Source organism: Solea solea, chromosome 1 (assembly GCF_958295425.1).
Source record: "Solea solea chromosome 1, fSolSol10.1, whole genome shotgun sequence".
Classification (NCBI taxonomy): Eukaryota; Metazoa; Chordata; class Actinopteri; order Pleuronectiformes; family Soleidae; genus Solea; species Solea solea.
This window is the reverse complement of record NC_081134.1, coordinates 2438989-2457067: the sequence shown is the minus strand read 5'-3', so window position 1 is coordinate 2457067 and position 18079 is coordinate 2438989. Positions and strand designations below refer to the sequence as shown.

The 18079-nt window shown below is 40.8% G+C and overlaps 1 protein-coding gene across 10 annotated transcripts in view; it reads right to left on the bottom strand.

Annotated features, from left to right (window-relative positions):
- Window positions 1-18079, bottom strand: part of LOC131471006 (partitioning defective 3 homolog) — a 224019-nt gene that overhangs the window by 87505 nt on the left and 118435 nt on the right. For 5 of the 10 annotated variants that reach the window (XM_058647180.1, XM_058647236.1, XM_058647219.1 and 2 more), the window contains 4 exons: window positions 14884-14919; window positions 11363-11410; window positions 2921-3109; window positions 2013-2183 (listed from right to left, as the gene is read on the bottom strand). In XM_058647180.1, coding sequence (XP_058503163.1) covers window positions 2013-2183; window positions 2921-3109; window positions 11363-11410; window positions 14884-14919 — 444 coding nt within the window. The remainder of the gene's footprint in view (window positions 1-2012; window positions 2184-2920; window positions 3110-11362; window positions 11411-14883; window positions 14920-18079) is intronic. The other 5 variants (XM_058647253.1, XM_058647259.1, XM_058647200.1 and 2 more) reach the window with 3 other exon arrangements.

The following is an 18079-nucleotide window of genomic DNA, read 5'->3' as shown; positions in this document are numbered from 1 at the left end:
AGAAGAGTGTATGTTGGAGGGGTTGGTGAAAAACTATGACCTGACGGCTTATTTCTATGTCAAAAAGCGATTCATCACTACTCATGAGGGTATTTCCCAGTGGGATGCTTTGGATTATGCTTTGTAATTTTCACACATGTGGCTCCTCACAGAAGTAGTGTCACATGAGTTTAGTTTATTCACAGGGGGGAAAAAAAGGAAAATTTGATTACAGCCACTTTGATCTTAACAGGATCAGAAACGATCCAAATCCTGAATGGTTTAATCCTGCTTGTTAAAATGAAACATTTTGCATCTGTAATAGAGAAACCAAAATAGACTGCAATATCCTCTGTGTTTAGTTCTTTGGATTTCATGCTGTATGTTTAGAAATGATATTAAATCATGTCTTTTAGTGATGTAGAGCGGTGCTTATACAATATGTGGGCCACATGCAGTGTGTCATGGGACTGGACAATATCATTTATACCAGTTAATATTGCATTAAACAGCCGCATGACAGCGTGGTGCTGCCTCAGACAAAATAAAAATGTAATTCATGTCTGTATGAAACCAGGCTGGGCGATAACTATCTACTACTACTATCTTTATATCTATATATATATATATATATATATATATATATATATATATATATATATATATAAAAACATATTATTTTTAAATGAACTGCATTGTTTGACTTTCCAAAACTTTAATTATCTGACATTTTATTGTAATAATGATCGATACCTGATGATTTTAACCTTTCATGTAATAACGAATGTGGTACATTTATGCTACTGGAGATGAGCGAGAGCATCAATCATTAACGTGCTGCAGCTCTGTGACGTTCGTGATTAAAATGATAAGATTTGTTTTAAATACACCCGTAGCATAATGAAACTGGACATGGAAGTGTAGTCAGTTGCATATATGCAGATTCATGTGTCTGTAATGCATAAAAAAGAATGCTCAGAAATGAAAAGCTTGTTATTATTTTGCTTATTTTGTCATTTGCACAGCTGTGCTTTAAAAAAAAAAAAAAAAGTATTCTCTTCCCCCCCACACACATTTTTAAGTGTCTTTGACATCACACATATGGCTCATTCTGTATAAAATACCAATACCAATACATACTGTATATTCATTAAATAAAATGGAGTGGTTTAAGGCAGCAGTTAAGTCCCAGACGAGGCAATAATCACAATAAAACTCCCAACATTAAGTAAGAATGAAAGTCTCAATAAGTAACGCTGACACGTCGTTGGTGTTGACATGTTCGCCCTCCAGTTTTTTCCACTAGAATCGCTGTGGGGTCAACAGTTAACTGCACAGAACAGCAGCAGTAATGTGCAGCTCTGAGGCGTGAATGTGTGAAACCTGTGTGAAGCTGCTGCTGCTGCTGCTGCTGCTGCAGAAAGTCATATATGTGAGTATGTGCTAAGTCAGGGTAAACAAAATACCCAATCGTGTGAATAAAGTGGTTTACACTGCCGCTATTTATTTAAATTCTGAAGTTATTTCCATGACAGTGTTTGAACAAATACTGTGGGTTTGTTTTAGAACGTTTCTAACTTTTTAGACCTCATGACGTTTTGCACAAATTCCTGGAATGTTGCTCATTCAAGAAAGTCTTCAAAATAATCCACAGCAAACAAAGCTAATGCTCTCCCTCCAACATGCTCAGCATCCTTTGCCTGAATGTTCTGGAGATATTTTCAGCTCTTCTGGACACACGTGAGCCACAAAGTCTCCTGCTGCGAAAAACCTTGGTTGACATCAAAATCGCGGACTTTCAAGGACCAATTCCCTCAAAGTCAAGGACTAAATGTGCTGACACAGCTTAAGATGGGAGGGCAACTTGTAAGAGCCACTTTGAGTCCACTTTTATTGATTTGCATCTGGACAAGTGATTGTCCTTGGGATCTTGTGGAATCCAATCTTTGTCATTTTCTTTGATGAGACAGAGATCTTAACTTTGAGTAAAAGACAATTCTCGCAGCCTGCGGTCAAGCCCATCGTTCACCTACCTCGTTCCTTTTGGACACTCGTCTGGCCACGATGAGCTGGATCATCCCGCGCTTGTTGCCTTCTGTTGACATGGACTTGCGGAGCGTTTCCATGGCTTCTTGGTTGGTTTTGCCTAATAGCGACTCCCCGTTGACGGCAATCAACTGGTCGTTCACTCGTAGCCGTCCATCCTGTTGACGGATGAGAAGCAACACGATGAAAGAAATATATCATTTTTAGAAAAAAGAGAAAAAGTTGGGACTTTATATACAATAAATAGCAACCAGCAATACATAAAGCTCAATAAATAAAGCGTCAATGGTGCCTCTCTCTGGGTTGTTGTTTAGATTTTTGAGATAAATCATTTCAAATCTCAGGAAATCAAAGCAGATATTTTAAATTTGGCATAATGTGTATTATCTTTCTGGTTGTAGTAAGAACATCTTGGGGAGTAGCTGTACTGTAACTAGGTGAAGCTGTAACAGGCAACAAAACGATGCATTATTGCCTCTGAGAGAGAAAAGGACGCAGCTAAACCCTAAAGCAGCCAGCTTTATCTAATCTAACAGCCTATAATAGTCTCACTCTCAGTGTATCCCGTTTCTAGCCATGACTTAATGTGTGCTTTTTATGTCCATTATCACGAGCTGTCAACACAAGCTTGTTTGGATGACAAACAATCACGTTGACAGACAACTGAAACTGACTGCAGTGCCTCACGCAGCGACAGAAAACATGTGATCGCACACAAAGCTTTTGTCGGTGGATGCTGACAAACAGAACTCTCCTCATTGGGAGTTACGAGTCGTTGCGTCACCCCGAGGACCGGATAGAACACGGATTCTTAAGAATAGATCCTTGAACTCCTGGTGCGTCTTATATCCCAGTGAACAACAAACTGACAGCGACAGCGGCGCGTGTCGTGCACCTTGCAGGCTGCTCCTCCGTTGATGATGGATTTGACAAAGATTCCCAGGTCGGCGTGGTTCTCCTTGGAGCGGTTTCCTTTGACGCTGACCCCCAAACCGGCCGAGCCCGAGTCGCTGAGGGGAATCTCAAAGGTCAGAAACTCCCTGGTCCCGTCTGGAGTCAGCACCAAATCATCCTCCTCCGTCTTCTTTAAGAGACACATCAAAGAGAAACACGTTTAAAACGAGTCACTGAAATCTCGGGGGTATAAAGAGGTGGTGAATATTTAAACACACATCAGCTCAGTCTTAGTTACACAAAGCAAAAACATGAATGCATTTATTTCAGCCTTCAGCAGTAACACAAACCCTCGTTCGGCCTCGCGGTGCTTCCACTACGTGGGTTAGCCGAGGGGCCAAAGTTAAAAGGACTTTCATTTGGCCACTTGAGGTTAATGAAAAGTGCTTGTGCATAAATTGCAGCGGTGTAGAGAGCAGGCAGTAAATCAGAGCACAAGCTCATTAGTTACATCAGATAAATTAGTGTTAAACACACCAGCACATCCAGGTGTTAAATCAGGGAGTTTGAATGAGCAGGAAAAGGCTTCGGGTTCATCAGCGCTAAATATATACACGAGGTAGAAGATGCTTTCAACTACTGACATTACAGTAGTATAGAGATTGTAGGGAAACTCACATAATTATCATTTTTAATGCCAACTATATTATATTGGATATGAGTAGTATTAGAATATTTCTATAAAGGAAAGTTGGATGACGTCCTGTGGTCTTAATGTATATGATTTAGTCCAGTGGTGAGGAAACTATAAAATGTCATGAAAATAAGTATTATTCCGTTTCTTTTCATTATTTACCAGAAAAAATACAACGTTTCTCTACTTAACTGAACTGTGAGTCAAGGTGCAAGGTAAATATAAGTGATTGTTACTCCAAACCCAATTTTCACCAACATTCCTCTGGAGGAACAAGGCGAGGTGCCGTGTGGAAGAAATTCAGAGTCAGACCTGATTTAAATCTGGTTATATGTAGATGTAGAGCTCAGAGTTGTACATTACACCTTCGTCTTTATCTTTGGTAAGGGCATACAGAGCTTCTCTCCCCTATATATAGAGCATATATAAGCGACATCTTGACCTCTGGCCTCATGTGAGGACGGACTGTATCCCCCCTCATTATGTACCAAGAGAATAAAACTAATTCAGAGAGAGGCATGTCATTTACCTGAATGACAAATCCCCCACACCATGTACCTGGATTGTGATTCCAAGTGCGTCAAACAGGCAGTAAACTTCTCCCTAACCCTGAATGAACACAGCAGTGTAATTGACACGTTGAGTACTCTCTCTTTCTCTTTTCCCCTCCACAACAGGTGCCCCTCTCTCCCTCTCTATACTCACCCCCCCCACACACACACACTCTTCCAGCTCAACAATAAAAAGCTGTTCTCTCTTGCTTATTATTTGACAGCTGTCCTCTGAATAGATGGCAGCGTGCACGCTCGCGCCTGTGCAATTACTGTGCACGCCTAATGAATTCAATCATCGGGCTCGGTGTCAGCATGTCATTAGCTGCCTTTGTTTGCTGGGAGAGAGATGGAATTGCTCTGGGTGGAACAGAGAGAGAGAGAGAGAAGAAAGACGGATGGAGGGAGAGAGAGGGAAAATGGAGGATGAGGAGGAGGAGGAGGGCAAAGCCAGGATATGCAGAGAGAAAAGGAGAAAGAAAAATAAAGGACAAACAAGAATGAGAAGCACTTTGCAGATGCCTGAGTGTTACCTGAAATAAATTTGAGACTAAATTAAAACCAAAAGGGAGAAAAAACTCTCCCTGTGTTGTGCTGTGTGTGTGTGTGTGTGTGTGTGTGTGGAATAACTGTTACTCCAGTCTAAAACCATTTAAAGAGGCAAACAATGACTTACAATGGCAGACAAGTTTGTCTCTTTTACACTGAACAAAGGTTTTCAATGGAGTTTCATGTAGATTCTCATTGAGTCAAGGTCATATTTCTCCAAGAGTCACTGAATCTGTTATGATTTCAAGAATGTATTGTTGGTAAAGGAAGTGTAATTCACACGTAACCCTCAAAATGGACTTATTTCAAACATAAAAGGGGTGTTTTTGCCGTTTTTTCCCAGAATAACTTCAAGTACCCAGTAGTTAAAATACTGCTTTGACAATTTACATGTGAAATTTGAACAGTATAAAAATTATGTGCAAAAACAGGCCAAAAAAAATGGATACTATGTACAGGTGTTCTTCCCACTGTCTCCTCTCTGGCAACAAAGACGCTGATGCTCGGGAAAATTACCGTAATAATCACTTTGATACAAAGTGTGCAAACGTGATCGTCAGCGAGACACTCAAAGTTAAGTTAAGGCTAAGGTTAAGGCACTAACCCTTTTCTTCCCTCATACAAACCAAAAGGACAAAGGTCTGATAGGTTGTTAAATATCCTATTGGAGCAAATTAATTAGCTTTAAATTATGTATGAGATCAACCTCTGCTGTGAAGTTAGCACAGGCCCATATTAGCAGTCATTGATTATAATATGAAAATGTATTCAGCCACAGGACTTTAACTAGTAACTAACAATGATTAAAGGTGATCAGAAAACACAGATCGTTTTTATTGATTTATTGATAGAACATAATAATCAACGCTACACGGGGGAGAAAAACTGGTCCAAATCCTGTGCCTTTAAATGTCTCGTAATCCGAGAGATTTTGAGTGATGAGACAGGAAAGCGAGAGTTTGAATCCAGGCAGAAAAGGCAGAAAGGAAAACAAAGTTGAGGAGCGGAGGTGAAGGAAGGCAGGAAGGAAGGAAGGAAGGAAGAAGAGTGATGGGCTCGAGTGGAGGGACAGAGACAAATAGAGCGAGGGTGAAAAGGCGAGGAGCCGGAGAGAAGAGGGTGAAAAGAATGAGAGAGTGCGGGCGTGACAAAGACGGAGTGAGCGAGCGAGGGAGTGTGAGTGAAAGGCCGCCAGAAAGAGATGAATCCATGTGGAACACAAAAGGAGACAGACATCGCCATCGTCTGTATCTCTCTCTCTCTCTCGACCTATTCTTCTTTCTCTCCCTCTCACCTCTTTTCCACACCTGTCTTTTTATACCACTTCTGACTTTAATAACCATCTCCATCTGCTCATATTCTTTCTTTTTTTTGCACCTCACCTCACTAACCCTCATTTCTTCTCTCTCTCAGGCTTCCACCATTCCTCTGTCACCTCCTTTTCCTATTTCTTATTCTCCCCATTTATCTCTCACAGAACGCCGGTGCTAAACCAGCTTTGCAGAAACGACGGAGTGGATTAAACTAAAAAAAACAAAAAAAACCTGGCCTTGTATTTTAGTGTGGATATGGTAAACGCTGCTTTTAGAAAACTAGTGTGAAAATCATAATGGACATTTTTACCTTTATGCCAACTGAGAGAGAGAGAGAGAGAGAGAGAGAGAGAGAGAGAGAGAGAAAGGGAGATGGCACTACTTTGATGTTGTTGTTATTGTTCAGGTGTGGATGGACATAGTTCAATTATATCTACTGGATATGAACCCTCATATCTTTCACCCTCACGATATCTCTCCCTCTTTTTTTGTCTCCCCCCTTTGTCTCTCTTGCCTTCTATCACTGAATCCTCTGCTCACACATCTTCAGTTTGTCCTCTTTAATCTGAATGAGACCAAACTTCAATAGGAAAGTGAGAGCTGAGGGGCAGCCAGCCCATGGCCAAGTGGAAAGGGAACTTGGCTTGTAACTGGAGGGTTGCCGGTGTGAGTCCTCAACAATTATATCTGACTCCAGATGTGAATTTTTTCATATTTTCACTCCTGTGTGGCTTAGATTTGTTACAATGCCAATTAAAAACGATGATTGTGACAATAAAATCATTTATTTTATAAAACTACATTTGAATGTAACTTTTAGTGTTAAAAATAAAGCTCTAAAGAAACATTTGCCCCCGGAAATCTTCACATAATCAAATCTGGCCCTCATCTAACTCCAGAGTCTTAGAATCAGGTTTGGCGTTCTACCTTTCTTGTGTTGTAGAGGATACATTTAGTGGTCATGCATGACGGCATCATTAACACACAGCTATATAGTTTGTATTGTGATATTTGTTTTTTTATAGAGGAATAGTGATAAATAATATGCTTTGGTGAAGTCTTACAACTTTTTCCATAGACTTGCTTACAAATCAGTGGAATGCTTGGGTTTGTGGACACGGACACGATATCCAAGTGTTTTTCATACACTGTGAGTCAACTTCCTTTCTTCCTCTCGACTCTCAGACACTCTGACCTGAACCTGGAGGATCAACTGTGATCTGAACTCCGGACAAACAGACCTGTTGAGTTGATGACATCGGGGAAAGTTGCTTGAGGGGAGGCAGAGAGAGAGAGAGAGAGAGAGAGAGAGAGAGAGGGAGGGAGGTGAGAATGGCAAAGGAAAGAGATGGAGAGGGGGAGGGAGGGAGGAAGGTGTGAAGGAGGCAGTGAAGGGTGTAATTGGTCGAGGGAAGTCGGGCATGGAGAGCATTGTTGGCTGCCTACTGTCGCACAATCCATCTCTTCTTATTCACCGTCTGCCTCTCTCTACCACTCCATTCCTCACTTTCCTCTCCTCTATTCCAGTAAGAGACCAAAAGTTTGTGGACAAAAACACACCCAGAAAACAGCAGCGCTCTCTCCCCCGCCGATCTTTATTCATGTCTCCACCACACTTTACCTCCCCGTCCTGCAATCCCTCCCTTCTTCTGCTCACTACTTAACCGTCTCCATGTCTTTCTCATCTCACCCTCACCTGTCCTCCCCTCCTTTTCTCTTGCTCTTCCCGACACGTCTCGCTGTCGCTTCATGCTGATAGACCATGAATATCAAACACCAGAGTGAGCGACAGAACACAGACTGGCACAGCATGCAGGAGGAGAGGAGAGGAAGGCAGGTAGGTGTGTGTGTGTGTGTGTGTGTGTGTGTGTTTACAGGGTGAATGAGTGATAAAGAGAACAATGAAGAAAGAGAAAAGTGGTGGATGAATCTGAGATTTGTGAAAGTTGGATGAACCCGCCATAAAATTACCATTTTTTTCTGCCCTGTGATTTTGTATCCCACCTTGCCACTCGTCTCACCTGTGCGTGAGTTGTGATGTCATACGTGATAAAGAAAATAGTCAGAAGAAACAATGTGACAATGTTGCTGTGGTTACTATTTTGTTTCCTTTTATTTGCAAATGTTACATCTTGATCCAAATTATGAAATGAAAAATAATGAGCTTTGTCCCAAGATTTACAAAGTAACGGCGTGTTTCCACACAGCACAGATATTTTGCTTTGCCATTAGCTATACTGTAGTACCTGGTACTTTTTTTGAGGCGAGGTTCCAATTGAGCTGAGCCGATAGTTTGCGTCACAAGAAGAGGCAGAAGAATCAAAGCGAACAATGCCGAACTGTAGATCAGTTAAAAAGACTGAACAATCCTGAAAACGGGGGTTCATCTCCAACATTTACCAAGAAAATGTCTTAAAATTTCACAGAGGAGTCTGTATTTAGCAACAGCACTTCTGAACGACGAGCTGCATCACAACCCCTGTCGCTCCGGTCATGGAGGAAGTACTGAACAAATGTTTTTAATTAATTAATAAACTGATTCTAATGATTCAGTTACACTGAAAACAACTGCTTTACAAGTCACTAGTCGCTCGTTTGTGTTTGTCACGTATAAAACAAAGTCACGGCAGTTTCATGCAGCCTCGCAGTGCTGACCCCGCCCACATTGAGCAGGTACTATATGGTAATGGGAAACTAATCAAGGAGTGAATGCAGTTTAAACACATTCACACCACTGAAACCCAGGTTTAAACCGGTTTGGACCATTTGAAACCAGAGAATATGATTCATTACAAACAGACAAAGCAGCATGTGCACTCACTGCAAACGTCATTCTTGTACTATGCCCTCGTCTCCCTCGTCCGTCTCCCTCCCTCCCTCCCTCCCTCCCTCCCTCCCTCCCTCCCTCTCGCTCTCTCTCGGACAGACACACACAATGTGGCTCGCTCGTTCCAGCTCCCCAACCCCATTACAAACCATTCATAACCTCATCCAACCTGCAGCAATTACATCAGCAGCTGGTCCCCGTCACTCCACGTACGTGTGCGCGCTACTTTGTGAGTCTACTGATGTGGGAATGTGTGTTGGTGGTGGATTTGAAAGGTTGTGCGTTTTGTGTGAAGTTGGCCATATGGTGACTCTGTGTTTGTAATGTGTGAAAGTCTCAGTATAGTTTATGTAACTGTATACTCTGAGCATGTGTGTGGACCAGCTATATGGGTGGCTGTAACGTGTGTGTGTGTGTGTGTGTGTGTGTGTGTGTGTGTGTGTGTGTGTGTGTGTGTGTGTGTGTGAGAATGGGCCAGGTGGCAGCTTGAAACATCACTTTAATTAAGCCGGAGAGCCTGTTCTGTGGTAGAACGGCCCTCACTGATTGACTCGTATGTGTCACCAAGAGGCCGCTGCACAACACGGGAACAGCAACGAGTCTGCTGCTGCTGCTGCTGTTGCTGCTGCTGCTGCTGCTGCTGCTGCTGCTGCTGCTGCAGAGCTGCAACTATTAATCACTGCAGTGAGTCTCCTGCACGAGTAATAAAACAAAAGTTATGTAACTTCAGAAACGGTTCCCTCTACACTCTGATATTATTAAAATCCTGTTGTATTTAACATGCGTTCTATTGTGGTCACAGTTTAGTGACGGTCACAACAAAGGACATACATAATTTTCTTTAACCCTCAAAATGTCCCTTATTTTAACTATAACAGGACCAGAGAATGTCCTGTGTGTAAGTGCCTTTGCCCATTTTTCCATTTTTCCACAATAACTTTCAATATCTGGCAGTTATTTACAATTTACTGCACGTTAAAATAGTGTATTAAGATTTTAAATGAAGAAAAACATTACTGAGAAAAGTTGTAGTTGTACATTGTTTGAGTTTTTGTCTAAATGAGCAAAAACAGGCCAAAAACTGGAAACGATGTACAGGCGTTTTTCCAACTCTCTTCTCTCTCGTGACAAAGACGCTGATTCGCCGCCTTCCTGCAGCAGCGCGACTGAAATGAACGTAATAACCACATGTTGGCTTTTGTCGTGCAACTTCTCAGCTGTCAGAAACCAGGCGAATGTTTCCTGTAGCACAAACCGCTGCGTAACTACACGTCACCTGCGATACGCTCGGTGTTCAAGGGTTAAAAATTCTCTACAGTGGTACGTGAGCTTCCTCTGGTGGGAAATCAAAAACTGTTCTACTGTATAAACTGGGGCATGTGATCGGAACTGAGGAACTGAGGAATTTTGCAGAGTGAGTAGAAAATTAAAACACAAATATTTTAAATAATAATAATAATAATTAGATTGACCTTATTTTCTTGCTTCATCTTAATCTAATTTAACTACACCAGTGTATGAAGTATGATGTGAGGAAGACTCTGGTGAAAAGCCTGTAGCTGACTTTGCTCGACCTATTTACACCACTGTGTTTTTCTGATAATGGAGTTACTTCAAGAGCTCAATATTCTCTCAGGGGTTACTTGGCATAAAGAAGTTTGAGAACCACTGCTCTCCAGTGTTTTGGATAAATAATAACACAGTTTCTTTGTGCTGCTCGTCTCTGCTACTGTCCCAACGGCAAAGAGAACACCATAAATAATATAAATGCATTACAGGGACGACGGTGTCATGCGACATGCATGGATTGTGCTATTTAATACAATGCAAAAGACACACGAATACTGTCAGTTTAAATGCACACGGTGCCATGCGGAGCCATACATTGTCCTTCATGAGTGCATGGAGAAACCCCTCAGTGTTGCACAACAATGAGCGTCTCTGTGCCGACATGAGAGGAAGCATGCACGTGTGATAGATAGCATCTTAGCACGGCTGCCGCTGATGGCTTTTCAATGTAGCGTGGCAGTAATTTTCCATAAGTCTGTGTGACTAATGGCATAAACAATGGAGGTGAATGTTCACGTTATGGGTCCATTACAGGACGATCAGGGGCAGGCGAAGACAGATGCCTTTGATCAGAGCTCCATTGTAGAAAAGCCAGGTGCAGGAGAGAGGATTTGCGTCTGAAAGTGTGCCTTCAGAATGTGTGTGTGCACGTGAGAGAAAGGAGCAGAGTTAAATAGAGAGATAAAGAAACAGGAGGATGAGAAACACTGAAGAAAACTCAACAGAGACGAGGGTGAGAGCCATAAGGAAAGAGACACTGGAAATGCACCATAGTGTTTGGTTTTTACAGCCCATTGACAAAGCAACAAATGACTTAAATGACTCCCAGTCCATTTGTGCAGTCAGCATAAGTGTCTCATTTGCCTTTTATTGCCTTTTTTTTTTTAGTTTTCTCTAAACATTTAAATTGCCCAAGCTGGTGACGTCATGCAGCAGTTACCTCAATCAGCCAATGGGGTTTCCCGTCTATCACAGGCTGCATCGGATGCTAAGGGAGCAGTCAGAGTCAACATGTTAGACACGAGGGTCCCCCGAAGAGACATATATATATATATGGGTCAAGAGCAATAACAAGCTAGAGTATTTTAGTATGTTTTTATAGTATTTTCATAATCAAGATTAAAACAATAAATATATTAGTACTGTTTTTAATGTTGGTGAAAATAAAAGTTTTTGTTACCACCCACATGTTTGAAAGCTAAAAACAAAACAAGCCAAAGAATGACAGCCTCAAGTGGACTGCTGTGGAAACGTGGGTGATTTTTGGATCACTAGGTTGAAATGGAGAAGTGAGAAGTGAGAAGTGAGAGCTTTTTCCACTCCAGTTGTTGCATTCTGTCTGCGGCATAACCCTCGACACAGCTCTCTCTCTCACTCACACACACAGAGAGGATGAGTCACGCGGTGTCAACCTCAAAAGTGTCGCCAAAACCCGCAGCTTCAATGAACGCATACTCTTTTCTTTGTTTTGTTTTCGGGATAAATAATTACATTTTTTCAGCTGTTCAGAAATTCTGATTATAATTTTTTTTCCTAAGCAGCCTGATTGAAATGAAAAAGGTGTCCAGTTAACTGTGTGGTCTTGTTTTAATAATGTATCTCACTGATGACTGATTAATTAATCTCAAACTTCTCCCAACTTCTCCAATGTGAGGATTTCTTCCTTTTATTTCTTTTATTCCTACTTTTCATAGATTCACACACACAAAAAGTAGTTATCCATGAATGATGGGATGATCAATATTCCCTGGCCGTCCTCTTAAAATCCAGTTATTGCTGCATCTACAGGAGAGATCTACTGTGTTACCTAAATAAATGGATGGCTGTGCTCTTCTGTCAGACGCACACACTGTGCAGCTAAAGCTTTACACTTTCATGGTGCCTACATTCTTGTTATTGTTGTTGTTGATGATGATGTTGGCGGCGGTGAGATGTTTAAAATGAGATGCCTGACAACAGATAATATCTGAAAGGCATCAAGTCCATTACAGTGGTTGATGTTCCGGGAAAGAAGTGAAGAGAACTCATCTGCAGGTTCGTTGTTGGGAAAGCAGGAAAGGAGGGAGGTGAGAAAAGACTAAATGGAGGAGAGAGGGGGCAGCGAGGCCACGGTGCATTTCCTCAAACTGTCCCATTCAAGTCCCTGTGGTCACATTGATTTCTGGAGAAGTGAACAACTAAAATAAAGGAGAACACATATTTTCCTGAGAGGTGACATACGATCATCCCTCCGTTCATCCAGTTTACCAGTTAAGGCTATTTTGGGAGCTGAAGTCAATCCCAGCTGGCATCGCCGCCACGCCGAGACAAACAACTACGTACCCATGTGTCCTTGAGCAAAACGCTGAACCCCCACGTTGCTCTTTAGCGACTATGCGACGTGTGAATGGGTATGAAAGACGTCTGATGGAACATAGTTGCTGGATTAATGTGTGAGTGAAAGGGTGAGCGGCAAAAGCAAAAGTCATAGCTTTTTAGATATTACACGTTTACCTCAATTCAATGACAAAAATAAGGTTTCTCCTCAGAAGAGTCATGTGACTCATGACTTTTTTATTTTTCAGAATAACTTTTTAAATATCTGGCAGTTATTTACATTTACCACAAGTGTGTATAAATGCATTAATTAATTTATTAATTTAATTTAATTTAATTTAATTTAATTTAATTTAATTTAATTTAATTTAATTTAATTTAATTTAAATAAAGAAAAACAAAAAACCCAACACTGAACAGGAACACCAGATTTGAAGTGCTAAACTTGATTTAAACAGAATAAAACATATTTAAAATAACATTTGTATTGAGTTTTTGTCTCAATGTCCAAAAATAGGCCAAAAAATGGAAACTATGTGCAGGTGTTTTTCCAAATGCAAAGTGCGCTTGTGCAAACGTGTCATCTGTGATATGCTCAGTGTTAAAGGGTTAAAAAAAAGTTTCTGTCTGGCTACGAATATCAACAACAACAGTATGAACCTATTTGGACTGAACAGTTCAGAGAAATAAGAAGCCTCAGTAAAAGACAACAACATGGGTGACTTTCACTGACTCTAACATCTACAACGATGTCGACAGCTTTCACTGAAAAGTAAACAACCAAATCCCTGGTGAGTTTCTCTGCACATTCTGATCCTGACGGAATGACACATGTCGTCGCGTCTGAGCGTGTGAGAGCTTCCAGCTTCCAGCTGCAGCGACACACGATCATCAGACTCCTGCCTCGACGTTCCTTCATGTCTGAGGATCGTCCACACACAAATCACATTAAATGGTCAATTACGCTTCTAATGTTCTAATTACCAGCAGTGGGCCAGACGCAAAACCAAGGTAAGGCCAGATGTGGAACGTGAAGTCTGAGGTTGTTAAATTGCAACTCAAGCTTGGGAGGTAAATGGTGAGTGGTGAATATTTGAATTGCTTTTTAATCTGACATATGTGCGTCTAACAGCTGCTGTAGAGCGGATTCAGAAGGGTCTTTTTTAATATAGATGTTCAGTAATTGTCACTTTACGATTAGTAGTGGGTATGTTCTGGGTTTGTGTATAATTTTAAATCTCTTTTAGGCAAAAATATAATCATTAAAGGATTCTATACTGTGTGGAAATATTACCATACTCACTTTACTTGTTTTACTTGAACGTTTTCATCTTTAAGAAGCTGAGAAATCAGACATTTGCTGTTTTAGTTGTTGAAAAAACACTCATTTAGTCATCGGTGAATAGAATAATTGTTGCAGCCCTCGGTGATTGTGGTGAATTTCCATTATTGGGAAGATGGAGAAAATCATCATGTTATGAGTGGCTTGAACAAACAGTCCTAGTGATTTATTCTGAAAAGTCACCTGGGGGGGGGGGGGGGGGGAGCCTGTATCTCTAAAGAAAATCATGACTCATGATTGTTCTGCAAGTTCCCTTCATGGATATTCATAAATACTCAACTCAAATGCCCCCTTGAAACAAAGACAACTCCGAGCGATGAGTATTTATGGAAATGGCACGCCGTGTGCCTCCATTACAGATGCAGGTGTGCCTGTGTTTTTCCCCCCAATAAAGTGAAAGCTAAACTAAAGTGAGTGTTTATTATTCACCTCACTTGTCTGAGAGAGTCTGCAGTGAGAAGGCCAGACTGACAACCTTATCCACAGCCGTCAAATAAAGCAAACGCCTGTGTGTTCCCACCTTCGCTGACAAACACAGCTCTGAGCAGAGTGATGGAGCAAATTATTCCGCCGCACAGTTGGAGCGCTCCGTACGTGATGAACCATGAAATTGTGATTTGTTCGAGCAAGTCTGGATGGAGATTTGAACGAGTGTTTCTGACTAACATTTCCACGCATGATTAGTGACTTGCACTTTGATTAACTCGCGAGTTACACCCCAATATGTACATATAAGCTCTTTTATCCCCAAAGAAAGAAGGGAGTGGGTTTAATTGCAGGCTAGTGTCGGGGTGGAGTCTTACCGAATCTCTGGGGCATTGCGTCTGGGGCTCAGCATTCTAGAGGAAGGAAGGAGGGAGGGACAGAAGAACCAAAGTAATCAAGAAAAACACTTTTTTGGGAAGAAACAGTGAAAATATGCGCATAAAAGATATGTAAATGAATGCAGCGTGATGAGTTAACGGGCATGCGAGGTATGAAAATGATGAGTCTCTGCAGACAGATGGGTCACTGCGGTCGGCGTAGTGCATATGCGCTCAGACCTACTATAGAAGCTGTGGATCAGAGACGACGCCTGCGTTCACAAGGACAAAGTGTCAAAATCTTCGAAAAAGTGCAGAGTCACCGGGGACAAAGAGGACACGTCACAATCCTGCTCCTGTGTCTAACCGGTGTCCTCTGACTGTCCAGCTGTCATACAGACAGGAGCTCAGTTCACCTTAAACTCTGCTTTGAGTGTGACCTGAGGGGAACTGTGTGTGCGTGTGTGATTAAAATCGGTCAGGAAACCAAGTTACGTGCAAAGACGACGCAGTGCGGCGCTGTGTCCTAATGTCAGGACGAAATTATAGCTGCAGTGGGTGGGGAGCTCTACTACGCTTCTACTTCTAACTATCCCAGCGACATCAGTCATGGTTGAGGATGGAAAAAAAGAAGATGCTTATTTTCCTCTCTTCTCTTTTGGTGACAAGATGCAGGCTTAATCTAGATATTAAGATTAAAAACATGCCATAGACGCAACACAGTTCACATCAGGCAGCATGGTGGAACCCCACAATATACACCTGACAACTACAAGGTACTACAAACTAACTCCTCTAAATGTGTTTTTAAGAATTATATAGAGCTGAAACGATTAATCGTTTATTAATCGATTACTAAATTAATCGACAATCGACAAAAACAAGATTTCTGATTGTTTAAACTTCTTAACTGTGAGGGGTTTAGTGAATCATTCTGGTTTGTGGACAAAACAAGACATTTGAGAACATCATCATTTCCAGGTTTGATGAACACCGATCGAAATTTTTTAAGGTTTTCTGATATTTTATGGACCAAACGATTAATTGAGATAATAATCGACACATTAATCGATTATCATTAGTTGCAGCTCTAGAATTATACAAACACTAAATGACTGTATAGTGTAAGCTGCTTCTCACTCATTACAAGCTTGGATTACCTCCAGCTCTCATTGTGACCCCCAAAAAAGTTGTATATAATGTGATGGATGAATGTATAGCACCTGAGGTTTATAGATGTATAATGTATGGAGGTCACCACAGCAGTATCAATGGCCTTCCCAGTACCAAGGTTGTATAAAATAATAATATTAATAACCACAACAGCCTTGATCTTCCTCACAGCGTTTTGAACTTCAGTCTGAGAAATAAAGTGCATACTGAAGGTTTGCCCATCATTATTCATTAAAAGCTGAATCTCACCTCCAGCTCTCTAAAGAAGACAATTCCTCTGAAGATTTTATTGGACGAGTGCTGAACTTTCAACCCTCTGGTTTCTCCTCTCAGGCTTTACAGACGTCTACTGTCAGGACTCACAGAATCAGTTTCAGTCTGTGCTTAAATTTCCTCCTTAACTGGCCCATTTCTGAGAAATGGGGGAAAACTCGACCGTGCATATTTTCTACAGGAAATGTAATCACTGGCTGGATTATGTGTATTTTTCTTGTACATGTACAATCACGTACAGAACCTTTATTATTGGCACTAATTGTTGGGCCGGGCAATATGACTAAAAATATAATTGCAATAAAAATAGCTTTTTAAGTGGATTTGGAGAATTACTGCAATAAGTACAGATAATTAAAGCTGAGGTAGAAACATAAAAGCAGTTTTAGGTTTAAGCTCCAAGTGTTTGTGCGACGAATAAACATTCATACTCTTACTGAAGGTTAAAGTCATGTGTTCTTCCATCATATGTTGTTTTACAGACAGCTTTGGATGTTAGAGACATAGCTGAATAAGGTTCTTGTTATATTCCTTATAAGGTAATGCCCAGCCTTTGGAAATAACAGCTGCAGACTTTAGACTTTACACATATACATATATATATATATATATATATATACATATATATATATATATATATATATATATATATATATATACACACATATACATATACATATACATATATACACATATACATATATATACATATACATATACACACATATGTATATATATGTATATATACACATGCATATATAAAAGCACATACATATAAAAGCTAAATGCCATTCTTAATTCACACCTTCAGTATGTGGCAGGAAAATGTGCCATTTATTTCATCCTAATTTGCGTTGTTTGTGTTTTAATGATGTGGTATAATTAGGTTTATTTTCTGTATGTTTTTGTTTGCTGACATGCTGTTTACCCTCCTCTATCTCACCAGCCCACGCTGAGCCAAGCTCACTAAGTGAGATAAAGACAGAAGCTGCTCATTTCGTGCACTGGACCATCGTCTCCCTGGAGTCTCATCACAGCCCTTTTTTACGTCAGCCTCTCCACCTTCTGCAGCTGATAACCACAGATCAAATAAATCCCACAATCTAAGTACGCACAGTCAGCTGGACTCAGTGTGGCACTCTAATCTGAGGATGAGTATCGACCGGCGTGGCATTTCCTCTCATCTCAGTTCACCTGCGGCGACAGGCAGCCAATGGCCTCGTCTGCATCTCCTGCTGTGATAATTGTCACCAATCAGCCGTTTGATTGACACTACTTGCTAGCAAATGGCTGCTTGTGTCTATAATGACTACTGAGAGTGCTGGGAGGTACCATTTTTTAGTGTGGGGGGGGGGGGGGATTTCAGATTATTTGTGTCAATCCAACCAAAACTGGATTTTTAAAATACATGTTAGTCTGACTGAAATTGTACTAAAGTAAAGTAGCAACACACCCAGTTATGAATAAATCTCAAACTAGACTAGGGCTGAGGAAAAAAACAGAAGAAGTCGTCAATGAGACCATAAGGTTAAATAATTAAATATTTATAAGTAATTGATGGTAGAATGTTTCTTTTGTTCTCTGTTTTGTTTGATAATAAGGCAGATTTAATAAAGACAATTCTTCTTTCTGCTTCCATTCATTTATATTTTTAGGACATTTTAAAAATGGTTGTTTCCTTTTGTCTCTGAATGAATTAAATAAAATTACAAGTAGAAAGTTACCGACTAGTCTCCAGCTAATAGGTCAA